We start from the raw sequence: 18,840 nt of genomic DNA on the forward strand, positions 1-18,840 counted from the left end.
GGATATTGATGTGAATTGGACGGAATGGAAAGAAAAGTACTAGTTGTGTTCAGCATTGCGGTTAGAAATCGTCATGGTGCTCGCTATCTCAGAGGGGACGACGTACACTGATCAGGTTAAGTGGATAATCAAGTTCAAGCCGCAAAGACGATCCTTGGGTCCGGAAGACGTTGTGAAACGCTTTGAGTCGTAAAGCGATACTAGGAATAGAGAGGAGGAAGGTGGCGTAGTTGGCCGAGATTGGCGAATGTTCCAACAAGTTGACGCAAAGTCAGACTGTGTGTAGTGTATCTGAAGTGACACGAAGTCACTTCAGATAGTGTTAGCTACCGCGAAGGCAGCTCACGAGGAGTCGAGGGGTAGATGAGTGCAGGAATAGAGAGGAGGAAGGCGGCGTAGTTGGCTGAGGTTGGCGAATGTTCCAACAAGTTCTGAGTCACTTCACAATTCTCATTTGTCACAAGCCCATTTGGGTTATCCCAGGGCGTAATCACAACTTTGCGCCTTTACTAACTTTACTCTTTACCCTTTACCTTTTCCTTTGCTCTTTCCAACTCTTCCTTCTCCTCCCATCGCCGGTGTCGATTATTCTGCCTTTGCGGTAGACAACACTATTCCAGTGACTTCGTGTTACTGTGCAATAGCACTCGCTACTCTAACTTCGGTTACAGTACCCTTCATCACGTTCAGATTCCTCTTAGCTTGCACTTACCGTGCCTTTATTGGTTCGTCGCTCGATTACTCACTCTCATCGGATAGTCACCTTTTCGTTATTCGCAGTCCCTCTGACGATGCCTCTGACAATACATCGTGAATTTAAACCATTCTTACGCGACGGTGACAGTAAGTGCCCTTGGTGATTGTCCTGTGATCCTCCTCTAATTTTGATATAGATGCTATCACAGCTACAGACGCACGCTCTCTCGCCTATGACGGTCAACTCGTTTTCACTTCGCCTAATATGACTTTCGTTCCCCAACTATACGACAATCCCTCCGATATTGTGCAAGCGAGGGCGGATGGGAAGTTTTGGGCGATGGATCCTTTCCAGTGGCCTCAAATGTACGCAGACGCTTACACCTGGAGTTTTACCATTCCACGACGCGAATTCCATGATCCTAGCACTGACCTGTGGTATGCTTGGTGGTCGCCAGCTTTTTCTGACGATTTTGAGCCACTATCTCCTGGTCATGTCTTTGGCAAGCTGAAGTCCACCCACCGTGATCACCTATTTCGACTGTACGAGCGGGCTAACAAGCGCGTCGGCTCCTACAAGCTGTTCCGAGAAAACAAGCAAGACACGGTTGTTGGATGGGTCACCGGGTTGCGCTCTGTTTTTGAACGCTTCAAAGAGACGTGAGCTTGGCGAGATATTGTGATGATCTTGGCCGAGTTTCAGAGGCGATTTCTGGAGATATGGAGCATGATGGATTACCTTGAGATCTTTGAGCCGCGGTTGAAATTTGAGGACAAAGCGCACGGGGTCAACAAGACTTGGATGGGGTGCTTCACCAAAGACTCCGCTATCGCGTTGAGGCTCCACAAGGCTGGTGTACCTGTGTGGTTGATACGAGATGTCAGGCTCGTCGATGATAAGATTAACATCCGCCAAGTCATTCCCTTCACTCCTGCCGACCTTGTGTTTGGGATGTACCTCCATCCCATTAAGAACTTCGCTCAACCTTTCGATATCCATTACAAGGGTCCAAGTGATCATCAACGCCAGGCTGCGGTTCGTCAACCGTACCTTACTTTTGAAGAGATCCCTATGGATCAAACCGAAGTCAATCGCTTTGCAGCTTCCAGAGAGCCGTCATCGGGTAAAGCGCCCACCAAGACCACGAAAAATAAGTCCGCAGTATGTGAGTGCAGTGTCTAATTTCGGTTCACCATTCTTATCTAACAATTATCTAGATGAACCGACCGCTCTGCGCCAGAACCAGTCTCAAGTTGGACGTGACAAATGGTGCGACGTGGCTCACCCGTTCATGCCCAACATCAACACCTTCTTCGCATCGGCTATGACTCACGCGGACAAAGATTTGAGTCGTGTCAAGCCAACCCACGCAAGAATGGATGAGGGATACAGGCTCCCCGACCCTGGATTATTTGTCAACGTCCTTTCCTCGCAGTCTCTGAAGAAATATCTCGCTAACTGGTTGGCATGCCGTGAGTCGTGGCTGAGGCATGTTTATATGTCGCCTCCATCTCCGCTCCCTCGGTCCCAAAGCTGGCGTGATCTATTGATCACGCAGCCAACAACACCACAGCCCTCGTCGTCAAGTGGTCAGATGCCATCAGGCAAGACTGGCAAGTCCAAAGCCAAACTCGACCTGTTCTTTGGAGATGAATTATCGCTCCTACGCCAGTTTTGGACTGGATCCCAGATGTTGCAATGGAGGGGTCAGAAAATCGAAGCAGCGACGCTCGAGAATCCGCCGCATCGTCTCATTCAACAGATCATATACGAGATTTGCGAGCAAAGCTTCCGATACGACCTTCTGGAACTCGATGAACATCTTGCCGGTCATATGCGGCTGGATCGGGAGGCGAAGAAGCGTCGCATGGAGTTGCTCCGTGGAATTTTTCCCCAGCATGCCCTCAGCATGTGGGATAAGGATTTTTCGACTCGGAATGATGGACTTAATGCTGAGTCTTTCCAGGATGCTCTTCCATATTTCGAGAATTTTCGTCAAGTGTTGATCGCATGGGACGGTGCTCCTCAAGATCTCAAACAGCCTTTTCACCGAGTCGATGCCCGAGGGAGAGAAGTGGCAACGCATGAAGCAATGTGCCCTGTTTTATGTACAATCATTTTACGACAACACAGGTCGCCCCCCCGTGGTCCCTCATATACTTTACGCGGGTCCATAGACGATTTACACTCGCTTCTGTTCGCTTCTGTATTTGTTCGTTGATGTGAGTTGCTACGCAGCGTGGTTCTTTCATGTACAATTTCTGTTGGTGAATTCTATTGACTTGTTGCTCCGGTGCTATTCACTGTTTGTTGATCACTGGCGTTCATGACCATTATCCTCCTCCCAGGCTAGTATCTACTAATTTTTGCTACATAGGTCATACGAACTGGGACTTCGTGTTCCTCTGTGCTTGTTGACTGACTTCGAGTCAGTCACAATATTCTTGCAGGCTTTGTGCCTATCAGAAACATCTACCATGGATGGAGGACCACATCCACGGAATATCGCCTCGACGTCTACTCCTGCAACTCCTGTCCGTCGTCATTCGCAGCAAATATTAATCACACCGTCCATGGTCAAGAAGCGCCGGAAACCATGAGGAAGCAACACATTTCATCTTCCAGGTCCTCCTCCAGTTCTAGTACTTCCGGGTAGGCGGTATTTCGCCCAACAAACTGCTTCCAATTCCAATCCTCGGCTTGATGTCCCACCTCCTGATCCGAATGACCAGGACAGGCCTTCGTTTTATGACGATGTCCACTTCTTTTCCGATCCCTCCGCTCCTCGATCCCTCCGCTCCAATGGGCGGCAGAAAAAATTCAATCAGTGGCAACGCTGGTCAAACGAAGTGATTCCTTCACTAATCGGTCCATACCTCACATATCAATACAAATCTTCTTCGCTCCGTCATCGGCCTGCACTTCAAAATGATCCTGTCGAGTGTACGGCTTCATGCCACAGGAGGACTTTAGAAGTGACTTGTGTTTTTTTCAATTGTACGAACTCACCATATTGTTATGTGGCTCGAATTGACCGTAGTCCAGATTTAGAGGTTTTGAACATTGACTGCTGCCCCTGCGCACCCGCACCCCTTCAACTTCTTAAGTTGGGGCTATTTGCATGTGCACCCATAGCTCCATCTCTTGCTGTTGACCTACGTGTACTAGAGCTCGTTAGGACTCTTTTTGTACGGATCACCCCCAATACAACAGCCTGGTGTGAAGCATTGGAAGTTTTTCTAACAGCTCGGGGTTACAAACTTTCTACCAAGGTCTGCCTGCACGATTCTTTTTTGAAGTAAGCTAACTCTGGCATCTTCAGGACAATCTTCGCCGCCGCTTCAGTAACGCGTATCATTGGTACTCAGTCCTTGTGATGAATGCTGGAGACCACGTATACAGCCTCATTTCACAACATCTTCCTTCGCGTTCTTTGGGGGACGAAGTCTTGCCCGCACAACCAAGCGATTATCTCCGTTCACGTTGTCCAGTTTGTTTTGGAATGCAGGATTGGCAAAAGGATCACGGTTCGCGTCTCAAGTATGTCGATCCTACCGTGTTTTCCCCTGTGCTGATGTTTTTGCAGGCTAGATTGCCATGTATGCATCGATGCATGCTTCACACAGAAACGGTCAGCCAATTCACGTGGGGCCGATGGCCTAGATCCGCCAAACCCAACACGATCAGTTTTCATTTCGGACGAAGAGGTCGCACGGATGGAAGCTCACGTACTTGCCTGTCGAGGCTCCCTACCTGGTCGTGGAACAAAACGCAAGAAGCCAGGAAGGTGACAGAAGACGGGTACGAAGATGGTATGCGCATCCCTGTATCGACATTGGATGCCTGCAGGGAATCTTTTCTTGCTGCCGACGAAAAACGAGAGAAAGCTAGCACCCGTTTCTTCGCCGATACGGGAATCATGGCCTTACTTTGTCGTCATGATTGTGTCTTATGGTTGGTCAATATGACATCAGCAGGTGAAAAAACAATATTATGCGCTTGCACTTATTAAAAAGCTCTTCGAACATCTTCCGCCAACCATGACCGTCGGTATCTTGTATGATATTGCATGTCAGCTCGAGCGTAGTTGTCTTAAATACCAACTTCTCGAGCAAGGTATTCTCTCACGTATCGTCTTTTCTATATCCGTATTTCACGCGTACGGACATCAGTGGCCTTGTCAGCTTATTTATCACCCTCGCAAATGTGAAGGGTTTGGACTTTCTGACGGAGAGGGCTGTGAGCGCCTGTGGAGCGCTCTCAAGATGTTGATCCCCCCCTTGCGGGTCTCTGGGGTAAGTATCTTAATTCGTATACCTTGACTGACTAACATTAAGATAGTACCACCAACGGCTTTTTGTGCTGAATGCGCAAGTTCGGCATCTTGACGGCAAAAAATCTCGATACATTTGGCGAGTGGCTGAGTCGCAGATGGACTCGTTGCCAGACAAAGAAGAGCAGTGCAGAACATGTGCTTCGACAACTCTCTGTAGATGAAGCTAATATACGCCCGGAATGGAGGGCTCAGGTCGAGCACCAACGAAACCATTATCCAGTGCGTGCTTTATTTTATATTTTCATATTTCCCTAACATTAATAGAAAGGGAGATCAAAAACCAACAATGACGAGCAAATATCGAAGATTTTGACCCTCGAGCGAACACTCAGTAACCTGGACGATTCCGTTCGTGCTCTTGAGATGCAGCTCTGTGCTGGCAACACTCTTAACAATGTTGACTTCAACCTTCGACTTGCAGACGAACGCACCCACCGGTCCAAAGTTGCTGATACTCTGCGACGATGGAAGGCATCCCTTGGCATCGGGCAACTTAACGATCTTCAACAACTCCGACGTAGTATATTCCTTCAAATTCGTCTTGATGCGCAAGCTGTCAAGGCACGCCTTCGTGAACGTCTGCGCCAGCGCAAATTTGAAATTGAGAGGTTTGAACGGTCGTACCGTCAGACAGTAAATGGTATGTAGCTCGTTTCAATATGTTGACATGTCCGTGATTATCTTTGATCTAGAGCACAAGCTTCATGTGCATGCAGAAGCTTCAATTCAACGGCGCAACCCTACCATACGAAAGCTCGTCACAACTTACAACAACCTCTGTGGTAAACTAATTGACTTAATTCGACGAGGCGAGGCTCCTGCCGGTGCGATAGCGCCTCATTCTATCTCTCCGACTGGTATCTTTCAGCTTGACGTAGATGATGACATCTGGCAAGATGTTGGACTTGACGGCAATGACATGGCCCCACCTGCCTGGCTAGCGGATGAAAATATGCGCGCAGCAATTAAGTTTCAACTTGAGGTAGACCGGTGCAATGAGGAAAGGGCTCGTATCATGCGAGAACGTTGTGTTCTCCAGGAGTGGATGATGGCTGAGTGGGATGCCTTGCAGGAGGCTCGCACTCGTGCAGGTAAGTTTGTACAACATTCTACTGCCGTGACACTGATAGTATATTTAGAAGAAAATGAAGATCTCTGCTTTCATTTCGACCTCCGTGCTCGCTTGTTGAGTGGTCTTGTTGTGCATTGGCAATCTCGAGTTCGTCCTATCCCTTGTGCTTGGCCATTGCCTGACTCATGGGGCCCCACCCCGAATGACCTTGCTGAGGCTGCTAATATGTATTATCAACCAAGCTGTCTTGATGGCACAGCTGCTGTGTATGATTCTGAGAATGACTGGGAGTCTGATGAGGAGAGGGAGAATGATGAATTGATAGATGAATTGGAGGAAGCTGCATTGGCTGGAGCATATATAGATCTTGACTCGGATTCATATGATATATAGTCTTTTGTAGCAATATCCGAAACTCTTGAGTGATTGCTATTAGACAATATTTGGAAAGTGCAAATATATCATGGGCTATCCCATCTTAGAATTCAAAGATGGTGGGGCATCCCAGACATGGGCTATCTCATCATGGGTAGGAGAGTGCCGGGCCAGCCCAGTGACCATATAAACCAGTGGTGGCTATCCCCGCATCATGCGTAGGAGAGTGCCGGGCCAGCACAGTGACCATATAAACCAGCGGTGGGCTATCCTGCATCATGCGTAGGAGAGTGCCGGGCCAGTCCAGTGACCATATAAACCAGCGGTGGGCTATCCCGCATCATGCATAGGAGAGAAGCCAGGTCAGCCCAGTCACCATATAAACCAGCGGTGGGCTAGCCCACATCATGCGTAGGAGAGAGCCGGGTCGGCCCAATCACCATATAAACCAGCAGTGGGCTATCCCGCATCATGCATAGAAGAGGTGCCGGGCCGGCCCAGTCACCATATAAACCAGCGGTGGGCTATCCCGCATCATGCGTAGGAGAGTGCCAGGTCAGCCCAGTCACCATATAAACCAGCGGTGGGCTAGCCCACATCATGCGTAGGAGAGAGCTGGGTCGGCCCAGTCACCATATAAACCAGTGGTGGGCTATCCCGCATCATGCGTAGAAGAGGTGCCGGGCCGGCCAGTCACCATATAAACCAGTGGTGGGCTAGCCCGCATCATGCATAGGAGAGTGCTGGGTCAGCCCAGTCACCATATCGGTGGGCTAGCCCGCATCATGCATAGGAGAGAGCCAGGTCAGCCCAGTCACCATATAAAACAGCGGTGGGCTATCCTGCATTGACCAGTCACTGCCTTTTTCTTTCCGCTTTTATGCTTACATCCACAGTAATATGTGATGACACTTACTCCAATAAAACCTGGAGTATTGTGGTGCAGAGTATGTTCCAATTGTGCAAATTAACCAGATGGAGTGGAAATATGTCAGTATCTGGAGTGAGGGCACAGTCAAGAAGGATTTCTAGGTCAAAGACAACCCCCCTGTCTACCACAAATTTATTCCCGCCTCCTCCAGCTGCTTTGAATTTTGTAGGTCAAGAACCTTACCCAACTTACATTCTTCCCTCATCTTCAAAGACAACCCCCCTGTCTACCACAAATTTCTTCCTGCCTCCTCCAGCTGCTTTGGATTTTGTAGGTCAAGAACCTTACCCAACTTACATTCTTCCACATCTTCAAAGACAAGCCGCCCCCCCCCCCTCGCCACATATTTCTTTTCACTTCCTCCATTCATAGGTCAAGGACCTTATGAAGACAAACATTATACTCTAAGTGTCTAAATGTGTGGGTAATTTTTCATGAGAAATGACCCCTGACACCCCCTGTGTATTCATATAATAAAGTATCTAGGATGACCCAGATGGGTCATGGGACAGATCAAATACATTGGCCCAGCAGGCCCAGGCTTCGTGGGGAAAGTGTTGAATTGGCCCGGGATATAACCTGCATTGGTTGGGAATACCGCCTAAGATCATGCCTCTTAGGTGAGATTGTAAGCCAGAATATATGTACCTAAGAGGTACTTTAACAGGGGTGACTGAAGTGCTCAATTTCTGAAAGCCCTGGCCATCTGAAGCCGGGCCAAAGCCGGGGCTTTCGAGCCAAGCCAGGCCGGAACATCACTACTCGAGGTGGTGAAGAAGCTTCAGCTTATTCGCTTGTTTATCTCGGCATGTCGTCAGACTAGCACAGCGCTTGCACAAATGTCAAAAAGAATGCGCTGTTGTATGGATTATCCTTCAAGCTTCAGTCGTATCCCTCAGGCTGCCCACGGGCGTGCACCTGATATTGGTGGATGGATATATCATTATGGGCTATAGCCCTAAAACTGGGATACATCCCTTGGCTCAACTATCCATTGATGTGATACATCCCTGTAGGCTACTTATCCATGTATCTTCCAGGATGTCCTGCCATGATCCTCCGTCCGAAGGCCGGAGCATTTATTACTCTGACAGTGGATGGCCGGACTGCACTATCCTGAAAATCTGAGATTCAAGGTTGATTAATTGAAGACGTCACTACATAAGCAGGTACAGAAGCTAATTAACCCCATCAAGATCTTCGCATGGGGGGTTCATCAATAGAAGGTCCGTCGTCCAGCTGGCCTTCTGCACAATCATCCAAACCTGCACTTACTAGAGCTCCCACATCCCTCCACATTCCTGAAAAGCTTGCAGACAGGTCATGACGGACAGCAGCCTGGCGTTTTGCATATGCAATCAGACCATCCGCATCTTCTGACCGCTGTGACAATCATACCAGCGCTAGGCGCGTATGAGTGTCATAGGCACAATTTGCCTTACCTTGAGGAAAGGAGTAAAGCGCTAATCACCAGTGCTATTCAGCTCCCAAGCTATCCGCTTTGGAACCGCTTTTCTCCCATAGCGCGCTGCCCGGCCCGACGCCTAGGTATTTCGTCCTCCCATGTCCTGCCTATGTCCACCTACCTCCGCTGGTGCGTTATTTTTCCTTAAACGTCGCTACTCATCAGTTGCAGGTCTTATTACATGCATCCTCGTGTTCCGCTGCGCTGCATGTCTTATTACCTGTCGCTACATCGTGCCTCCATCAGTGTCACTACTATTCTCACCTACCCATTCCCGAACTTTTACGCAGTATGATAAAATGACCCGTCGCACATACAGTACAGTACTTCCCTTCCCCGGACCTTTGCTGGTGTTGGAGTCACTTTAGTCGCTATATCCTGGTGTTGGTGCAATCGATTCCGCTCTTGCCGATCTCTCTGATCGCGTGTCGCTTGACTTGCTTCGAGTGCGCATCGCTAAAGTTCCTTCATAAGTTTGATCTTCACAACGTCGGGATCGCTGTCGGTAGTCGAGCTATAATCTAGTTGCTATCAGGCATTCCACTTGCACTATCATACCTTATCCCTCGCTTTCCCTTCTTTTGATTTCTTCTCGCTGTCGCTAGTTGGACGTCGCATAGCGCTATCGTATAGGACAACTTGCATCACTTCAGTCAACCACTTGAAATGACCTCTTAGGTCTATGTGTTTGTGGCTAGCAAAGGACCTAGTGGGTGTGTTCTAGGATGGTATTCCCAGTATTTTACCCCATGTACTGGGATGTCCTGGTCCACACTGAAGCAAGTATCTGGGCCATCCCAAGGACCTATTTTGATCTTTCCCAATCCCAACCGGGATCACTCTAGCATGTCTCTGGGATGTCCCAGGGCATTTATTAGGAGGGCTTTCCCATCATAAATAGGGGTGATAGGGGTCCTTTTTCAGACATTTTGACGGCATAAAAATTCACGATTTGTACATTCATAGAAGGAGTAGTACTAGGTATGCAAGGCCAGTATATGCACTTGAGACAAGATTTTGATATGGGACAAAAACCTGCAGGATTTTTGGCTTGAAACAGCGTCCTAAACATAAGAGAAGTCTAATGAGAACTGTGATGGTGGGCGGGCACCAGCAGTGTATGACAGATTCAAATAGACAGACTAGCTATGACAAATAATCTGTTAGAATAAATAATGGCCATGAGACACACTTTGAGACTGCTGAGGGAGTGGTGGGCAGGCGCAAAAGAGTGATAGATCACACTGAGTGCAGCACTAGTCATTGAGTAATGAAATTGTCTTGCGAGCAACATGCAATAAAATGTGGGAGCTTTACTTGTGAGTCTGTTAGAGAGACAAGCGGGGGGGTGGCACAGACTCAGATATGCAATAAAATGTGGGAGCTTTACTTGCAAGTCTGTTAGAAGACAAAGCGGGGGGGGTGTGCAAGGAAGGGGGGTGGCAAAGATAATATGCAATAAAATGTGGGGAGCTTTACTTGCAAGTCTGTCATAAGACGACAGGGGGGTGTGCAAGGAAGGGGGGGGTGGCAAAGATAATATGCAATAAAATGTGGGAGCTTTACTTATATCATGTCTGCTGAGCGTCGTAAGGGGTGATAATGCGGAATCGCTTATTCTTTGCTTGCAATATGGTAGCAATATGGAAAATGGTTTGGCACTGTCCAAGGTTCTTCCGGCTAGTTCTATGTTACTGTTCCTGGCTGGGAATGTTGATAAAATGATAAGCCATCCTCTCGTCGTGACGGGGTGTTGCATATTCGACTCGAGTAGGCCATAATATACAGCTTGAGAGATGAAGTTTCCAATTTGAGGAGGCATCCTGTATTGTGTGTTCAGGAAGAGGGCATGGTCCTTGAGATGCTTGACCTCGAAGATGCTCTTCAGGTCGTGGATATCATCCTGACCATAGTGTGGCAATTGTTTGTCATCGCCAATGAAGCAAATCTTTCTAATGGAGGTATGAGAGGTGAAGAGAGGAATGTAGGCGCCAATCTCAATTTGGGATGCTATCTAGAGAGGGGGGGAATAGATAAATCTGACTAGCTAATGGCACTGTTCAGGCTCTCCCGCCTACCTCTCTAGTACTATCTGGGCCTTCCCGCCCACCCTATACATGTCATCGGGGCTCTCCCGCCTGCCATTCAATTAGCAACTGGGCTCTCCCACCGACCATATACGCATCCTCTGGGCTCTCCCGCCTACCGTTCGATCAGCAACTAGGCCTTCCCACTGATCCTACCAACACCATTTGTTGAAGTGCCTTGGAAGCCGGAAATATTGCAAGTGAGGGTAAATTGACCAGCTCCTTGCACTGCGGCTCTGTGCAACACACAAGCAAGTTCTTTCCAATTAACTTGGAAAATTTTCAGGTGCTCTTGCAACCCCTCAATCAAACTCACGTGGGGTCCCTTGCAAGGCACCTTTGGAAATTTCCGACCATAATGGTCAAATCACGTGATATGCACATTCTCGACGTCTCTGATATCAAGTACCAATTACATTTTCCTCATCAGATTTAGATTGTGCAGCACACCTAGAGTACTACAAATTAAATCTAACACATTTTGTTGGGCTATCTATCAATGATTCATGAATTACATAGTCACCCTCGATGTCATGTTCCTCTTGCCCTCTATACTGATCCGCTAATGCAATATCTTCTAAAACATCCATAAGCTCCTCATCACCACAGCCAATATCAGATTCCCAGTCATCTCCATCATCCGATACATGATCTTCGTCATCAGGGTCATCAGGGTACACCACAGGTGTCCCATTAGCAAGTTCGGTTTGAGACAGCCCCCAGCAGTCAGGCATAGGCCATGCACATGGAATGGGACGAACCTTCGTCTGCCACCCCAGTACAAGGACAATGAATTGTCGAGCACGGCAATTCATGTGATAGAGGATCGCTTCATCATCATCTTCGAAAGTCAGCATGGAATATTAGTGAGGTGCGTCCAAAACTCACTTGCATGTGCACGCGCCCTCTGTAGACCATCCCACTCACGCATGGCCCACTCTTGCAGAGCACAGTGCTCTACCTTCACATGAGACTCTTCTTCGTTGCATCGGTCAATCTCAAGCAGCAGTCTGATCGCAGCACGTGTGACCTCATCAGCTAGCCAATCAGGGGGTTCCAGCACAACATCGTCAAGTCCAATGTCCTCCCAAATATCAGCATCAATATCAAGATCAAAAATACCGGTAGGAGAGATGGGGTTGGGTGGTATAGCATTCGGAGGACTGCGGTGTTGTCTGATAAGAGCACTAAGATCAGCACATAGGTTATTATATGTGGATACGAGCTTTCGTATTGTAGGATTGCGCCGCTGGATTGCAGCATCGACATGGGAAATAAGCTTGCGCTCTGTGACAAAAAAAATGCAGTCAGTTGAGGTCCTCATGTACATGTTAGAACATAAGTACCGTTTACAGCTTGCCTGTAAGAGCGTTCAAGCTTCTCAATTTCGAACTTGCGCTGTTGAAGTCGTTCGCGGATACGCGTTTTAAGAGCTTGAGCGTCTAAACGGACTTGTAGATATATGTTGCGACGTAATTGTTCTAGACGGGTGCGCTGACTGATGCCAAGTCTTGTCTTCCAGCGGCTCAAAGTGTCTGCGACTCTTGATCAGTGAGCGCACTCTTCAATGAGACGAAGGTTGTAGTCAGTGAGATTGTCAACATTTCCCATACAAAGTTGTGTTTCCATGCGTTGCAACGCTCCATCAATCTCAATAAGAGATTTCTCAAGGGAGAGAATTTTTGAGATTTCCTCGTCATTATTTGTCTTCGATCTTCCTGTCGAGTTCACGTGCATGAATATTGCAATTGTACATCACGAACGGTAGCACTTATGAGGCAGGGGTTTCGTCTGATATTCAACTTGCGATTGCCATTCCTGGCAGTACACAGATCTCATCGACTGAAAGCTCACGTAGAGCCTGCGTTGCAGTACTCTTCTTCTTGATGCAGTTATTCCACCTCCGGATCAACCAGTTGCCATATAAACTAAGGTTCTTCTCATCGAGGTGCTGGACTTGAGTGTTGAGGACAAACAGTCGCTGATGAAACTGAAAAAGCGGTCAGTAAGAAGCAAACATGTAAAGTATAGTCAGAGGTGAATGAATAATATGACCATGGCAAGTATGGTCATAAGCGGCTATAGCTCATATGCAATCATTTTCGAAACAGAGACACTCACCCCAGAAACGCATAGCAGAGCAATGAGATGTTTCAGTGCACTCCATAAACGCTCGCAACCTTCTCCATCTGAAAGGCCAAAGCCTTCACATTTGCGAGGATGGTATATAATTTGACATGCCCATTGGTGGCCGTAGGCGTGAAAGACTGATATCGCGAAAGTTATACGGCGAAGAACCGCATCATCGAGGAGTCGGTACTTGAGACAACTTCGATGAAGCTGACAACCAATGTCATACAACAGGCCAACGGTCATATCGGTAGGGAGATTATCGAAAAGTTTCTTGATGAGGGCGAGAGCATAGTGTTGCTTTTCTCCCGCCGACGTCATGTTGGCAAGCCATAATACACGATCGTGCCGACATAACATGGCCATCACGCCTGTATCTGCAAAAAATTGGGTACTAGCCTTTTCACGTTTCTCATCAGCGGCAAGAAAAGAATCACCACAGCCATCTAGCACAGACGTCGGGACTCGCATGCCATCCTCGTAGTCATCCCCCTCCTCTTCTGTGGCTGCAGGTCGCTTTCTCTTGCGACTCCGATCAAGGGGTCTGCCGCGACAACTCCACACATGAACCTCCATCGATGTCACCTCATCGTCCGAAAGGAAAACCAATCTGACTGGGTTTGGGGGATCCGGCCCTCCACCGCATTGGTCCGATGAACGTTTTTGAGTGAAGCATGCGTCAATACAAGTATGGACGTCAGGTCTATCATATACTTTAGAATTGTTTTAGTTGCTAATATTGAAACAACTTACTTGAGATTAAGAGTTCTACTTTTTCGCCAATCATCCAAGCCAAAACAAATCGGACAACGAGACCTTAGATAGTCACTTGGACATGTTAGTCCCTCAGTTGATGGTGGTGGAAGTGGGCGATGAGTTCCAATGACATTGGACAGGTGATCATCAGCACTCATGAAGAGTACAGAGTACCAATGATAGGCGTTACCAAACCGACGACAAAGACTATCCTATAAAAATATTGATACTTCAAAACTCAGTATAGGCACTTGACTCACCTTGGTGGTAAGGTGATACCCGCGGCCAGCCAGAAAGACTTCGAGTGTTTCGCACCAAGCAGTTGTGTTGGGAGTGGTATGTACGAACAAGGTTTTGACAAGTTCCAGCAACTGAAGGTCGACAGCGAGGGAAGGAGCGATGGGAGAGCAGGCAAAGTAACCGCAAGACAGGAGCTGAAGGGGAGCAGGCGCGCAAGTGCAGCACTCAATTCGTAATATCTCGATATCTACGATATTATCAGACAACCAATAACTCAGGTAATAAGAGAGACATACAATTGAAGAGTATGCAAGTGATATCGAGAACCCTCCGTCAACAAGACAATTTGCACTGAAAGGTAGCAACTCCATCTGGCTGCAGTTCAATTCGATCGCGAAGAGAAGTCGATTTGCGCAAGTATGTAAGGTATGGAGCGATCAAGGAAGGAATGACTTCGTTTGTCCAGCGTTGCCACTGATTCATCTTCTTTTGGCGGCCCTTCGAGGGGGAAGGTAGGATTGAATCACCATCGGAGACGTAGTGTAGTGAGCTGTAGAAAGACGAGTGTTCTTCACGCTCTAAAGTATTCCCAGCGGATGGACTATCATGCTGGTTAGCAGTATCGGCATCGCGCAAAGGCTGTTGCTGCTGTGACCTTCCTGGATTATTGAGTGATTGTTGGGTGAGGTGTTTTCTTCCGGGAAGTACAAGTAGTGGGGGGGCTATAGGAAGATGAAACTTGCTGCTTTGCTGTGGTCGCCGCCTCCTCGTCACCATTGAAGAAGTGATGAGTTCGTGCTGCGTATTGTGAGAGGGTGGAGTGGATGGCCCAGCGATAGGGTTGGATGAGACCATAATGAGATATTGAGAGCCAAGCACGAAGCCCGCGTTAAGGTTGGTGTCAACACGAAGGCAAGCACGAAGCCCGCACTAAGGTCAGTGTCAACCCGAAGTCGACTAGGAGATAGTCGAAGGCAAGCACGAAGCCTGCACCAAGGTCAACGTCGACACAAAGTCAACTACTAGGAGGGACTCGAAGTCCCAAACTTGCGTCGAATACACAGACGAAAAAGTTGTTGAATATGTCGATCAACCTTTGGAGCAAATGAGGGCTAGCAAATGTGAAGGAAGGAACTCTACCTGTTTGTGTACACTCTGCTCTGTGAAACTGAAATATTAGTGGTATGCGGAAAATAAACGTTGATATCTAAGATAACCTGTTCAACCATGACAAAATCCCATATGATTGCAACAGCAATGGGTAACACAAGGTGGTATACAAATTATTGACTATTGGGGGTATATGTGAATTAAATTCGTAAGATGACAATGATTGTGATGGGAAAAGAGCACACAGCATCTAGATCTAGGCGACCGAATACAGTAAGTGAGGAACGACAGGTGGACGACCAGTATTGTCGAAATAAGACTGAACGTAAAAGAGACAACATTCCTTCATCCCCTTCCATATGTTGTGCTCACGTCCGGTAGCATCAAAAGGTTGTTTGAGGGACTCGGGAAAGTGCTCCCACGCTGACAACACCTTGCGGAAACTTTCGAAATATGGTAAAGCGGTGTCAAAATATGGCGCATTGAGTCCGTCATTCTCTTGAGGTAAGTCCCTGTTCCAAACTTTCAACGACTTCGACAGGAAGATGCTACGAAGAAGCTCCATCCTTTCCTTCCTCGCCTCCTTGTCCTTACGTGCATCGCGCCCAAGATGCTCATCCAGGTCCAGAAGCTCATATCGAAAACTTTGCTCACAGATTTCATACACGATTTGGCGTGCGAGATCTGCGGGGGGATTGTCGAGCGTGAAAATGGCTATATCCTTTCCACGCCAGTGAACATTTGTGGGTCCTGCCCACAAGGCCCGCAGTACCAGAACTTCCTTTTGGAAAAGTAAAGCAGTCGCTGCTTTCGACTTGCTGGTCTTGCCGGACGTCCGCATGTTCGAAGGTTCCTGAGCGTGCTGAGATATCAAGAAATCGCGCCAGTTCTGTGCGCGAGGAAGAGGTCGAGGCCTTTTGTCATAGACACGTTCTATCCAGGTAGGGCGGCATGCCAGCCAGTTGGCAAGGTACTTCACCAAGGATTGCGGGGAAAGAATGTTAATGAATAAACCTGGATTGGGAAGCGAGTACCCATCATCCATTTTGTCTCTGGGATGCTTGATGCGAATAATATCTTTGTTTGCGTCCTCCAACGCTATCTTGAAGAAATAGTTCATTGGCGGCATATAAGGGTGATCTATATCAGACCACTTGTCACGGCCAGATACAGCTTTATTCTGACGCGGAGCGGTTGCATTGTCTGAGGAATTAATTAGTCACAACAACCATGAAAGAAGAATGCTAAACTTACACGGCGCAGGCTTGGCACTCATTTTGGCCTTCCCCTTGTCTACGCACGCCCTTCCTACCAATGACTCCCTCATTACCATCTGTTCCACTTGGGGTTTTGGAACTGGTAGCTTCTCAAAGTTGGAATACGGCTGACGAGCGGCCTCATGACGCTTGCGATTATTGGGACCTCTGTTGATGATGTCGAATGGTTGGGTGAAGAGTTTGACGGGATCATGATACATGCCGATGACGAGGTCATCGGGTGGTGTGAAGGAAACGACTTTGATGATGTTCATGTTGGCATTGACAAGTCTGGCATCGTGAATAAGCCAGACAGGAACTTCAGCAGCGTGCACCTTCATAGCGATAGCGACATCTTCGGTGAAACAACCCATCCATTTGGGGTTAACCTTGTGCATAGTGTCGACGAATTGCATGTGAGGCTCGATAATTTTGTAATAGTCTATAACCGCCCAGATATCGAGAAACCAGCGCTGATATTCAGCAACGATTATGACGATGTCGCGCCAGGCCATGGCTTGCTGGAAGCGCTCGTAGACAGCGCGCATTGCATGCGCCCACCCAACTACATGATCCTCCTTGTGGGACCTTGCAACCTTGTAATTGCTAACCTGCGTATTGGCCTTCTCGTACAAGCGCTTGAGGTGGCTGACAATGTTGGTCTTGAGTTGACCAAAAAGATTGCTGGGAGAAATGGGCGTGAAGTCACTTGCAAAAGTTGGTCTGAACCATGCGTACATCATGCTTGAGTCGTCCGCATAGGCTTCCTGGCGTGGGATTGCAAAACTTCGAGCGTATAAGTCGTCATACATCTGTGGCCACTGGAAGGGATCCAGGGCCCAATATCTACCATCTGCGCGCACTTGAATGATGTCGGATTCATTGTCGAAGGGTTGGGGAATGAATTTCATGTTGGGAGTTGTGATTACTCGGTGGTTATATGTAGCCACACAGAAAGCATCAGTGGCAGTCAGGTAACCTGGATATCGTCAATCAAGAGTAGTAGAGGTACGAAGATGCCAAAATGTATGGTCACCATCGCGCATGAATGGCTTGAAGACAGGAATCGACATGGTTGTAGCTCCAGGAACCGTGATATTGAGAACAGGGAAAGATACAGCGACTCGCAGTCACTGAGGAAGGAAATTTAAACGAAACAGCGACTCAAAGTCACTGCCGATTAAAATGCTACCACGAAGGCAGATAGCGAGAGAGAGAGTCTTGAAAGATTGAGGAGAAATTTGACGAAGGTGTGGTGTCAGTGATGATAGCATGAATCAGTGTAATGAACGAACTTACTGTAAAGGGCGACAGGAGTCTTGAGCGAGTCTGGTTAAAGACCTAATGTCAGTCATAATAGCGTGACGAATAACGAATGTACTTACCTATGAAGTCTAAGACCCACGAAGGCAGTAAGAGTCTTGAAAGATGGGAGAGATCTGATGAGGGCATGATGTCAGTAATGATAGCATAAATCAATGTAGTAAAGAAACTTACCGTAGAGCGCGACAGGAGTCTTGAACGATTCTAGTTAAAGACCCAATGTCAGTTGTGATAGCGTGACCAAATATAAAGAAAGTACTCACCTATGAAGATCTACAGCAGTATTGAGCAAGATCAGTATATCAGCAGCAGCGTGCAAATGAATCAGTGAAGCCAAACAGAAGGTTGTTCTAGCGGCTGGAGACAGTTACGGCGATTTAAGACAGTTCAGTTCTGGCTGTGGCAAAACAATGCCGGCACTTGAAGACAATTGTGGTGGTGGCGGCAAGACAATACTTACAGTGGAAGACAATGGTGGCAGTGGAACAACTGTGGCGGTCGAAGACAGTGGTGGCGGTCGTAGCACGATACTGAGCTGGTGGATGACAAGACTGCCGACCGAAGTCTAAGCAATCAATAGTAGCAAACAACACGAAGTTGCTGCTCAAAGTACGCCCACCACGAAGGTAGACTGTAGAGGCTGGGGAATAGGCTGGGGAATGTGAGCCGCCGCGATGAGGAGTAGCGTCGAGGATGAGGAAAAGCGTTCAAAGTGGACTTCACACTTTGATTCAGTGTGGGAAAGCCCTTCTGATTTCGACCAATTTAGTAATCTCATCAATGTTTGGCCCCGTTTCCACTCATTGTCTGCCCTCTGCCCTCATCATTTGCCCCCATCTTCAACCTCTGGCCTCATCGCATGGTCTGCCTTCGAGGCAGACAAGTTCTGCCTGTATGACTTCGTGTCATCCAGCGCTATCTGGCCGTCTGACTACGAGTCAGATTACGGTCTACCTACCTCAACACCTCGCCCACATCCATCCTCTACAAATGTATGTGTCCATTTAACTCTATTCTAATTGATTACACGCAGGACTTTTCAACGACATCCTCATCTCCCAC

At 47.9% G+C, this 18,840-nt stretch overlaps 5 protein-coding genes across 5 annotated transcripts; 3 read left to right on the top strand and 2 right to left on the bottom strand.

The window, feature by feature from the left end:
* Positions 1 to 791: 791 nt before the first annotated feature.
* On the top strand, positions 792 to 1,360 carry DFJ58DRAFT_728630 (uncharacterized protein; the record flags this gene model as incomplete). Its single annotated transcript, XM_041385614.1, has 2 exons — positions 792 to 843; positions 894 to 1,360. 2 exons carry the CDS (start codon positions 792 to 794, stop codon positions 1,358 to 1,360), a joined length of 519 nt encoding a protein of 172 aa, XP_041243350.1.
* A 66-nt stretch (positions 1,361 to 1,426) lies between these two features.
* On the top strand, positions 1,427 to 6,498 carry DFJ58DRAFT_728631 (uncharacterized protein; the record flags this gene model as incomplete). Its single annotated transcript, XM_041385615.1, has 13 exons — positions 1,427 to 1,862; positions 1,915 to 2,715; positions 3,323 to 3,694; positions 3,743 to 3,969; positions 4,020 to 4,237; positions 4,284 to 4,484; positions 4,547 to 4,655; positions 4,714 to 4,992; positions 5,039 to 5,071; positions 5,145 to 5,252; positions 5,298 to 5,673; positions 5,726 to 6,124; positions 6,173 to 6,498. 13 exons carry the CDS (start codon positions 1,427 to 1,429, stop codon positions 6,496 to 6,498), a joined length of 3,885 nt encoding a protein of 1,294 aa, XP_041243351.1.
* An 838-nt stretch (positions 6,499 to 7,336) lies between these two features.
* Positions 7,337 to 7,624, top strand: DFJ58DRAFT_632493 (uncharacterized protein; the record flags this gene model as incomplete). Its single annotated transcript, XM_041381226.1, has 1 exon — positions 7,337 to 7,624. A coding segment is annotated over one exon (288 nt), but the record flags the coding sequence as incomplete, so codon positions are not given.
* A 3,797-nt stretch (positions 7,625 to 11,421) lies between these two features.
* DFJ58DRAFT_716617 (uncharacterized protein) lies at positions 11,422 to 14,572 on the bottom strand (the record flags this gene model as incomplete). The annotated part of the gene is made up of 12 exons (XM_041384240.1): positions 11,422 to 11,804; positions 11,852 to 12,250; positions 12,310 to 12,498; positions 12,538 to 12,681; positions 12,727 to 12,781; positions 12,807 to 12,953; positions 13,085 to 13,615; positions 13,664 to 13,796; positions 13,847 to 14,061; positions 14,110 to 14,336; positions 14,386 to 14,417; positions 14,442 to 14,572. 12 exons carry the CDS (start codon positions 14,570 to 14,572, stop codon positions 11,422 to 11,424), a joined length of 2,586 nt encoding a protein of 861 aa, XP_041243353.1.
* Positions 14,573 to 15,455: 883 nt separating this feature from the next.
* Positions 15,456 to 18,556, bottom strand: DFJ58DRAFT_728633 (uncharacterized protein; the record flags this gene model as incomplete). Its single annotated transcript, XM_041385616.1, has 8 exons — positions 15,456 to 16,402; positions 16,454 to 17,434; positions 17,755 to 17,784; positions 17,841 to 17,894; positions 17,953 to 17,982; positions 18,042 to 18,051; positions 18,239 to 18,343; positions 18,398 to 18,556. 8 exons carry the CDS (start codon positions 18,554 to 18,556, stop codon positions 15,456 to 15,458), a joined length of 2,316 nt encoding a protein of 771 aa, XP_041243354.1.
* Positions 18,557 to 18,840: the final 284 nt, after the last annotated feature.

The sequence above is a fragment of the Suillus subalutaceus genome (genome assembly GCF_016647625.1).
Source record: "Suillus subalutaceus strain FC151 chromosome Unknown DFJ58scaffold_61, whole genome shotgun sequence".
In the NCBI taxonomy this organism is placed as follows: Eukaryota; Fungi; Basidiomycota; class Agaricomycetes; order Boletales; family Suillaceae; genus Suillus; species Suillus subalutaceus.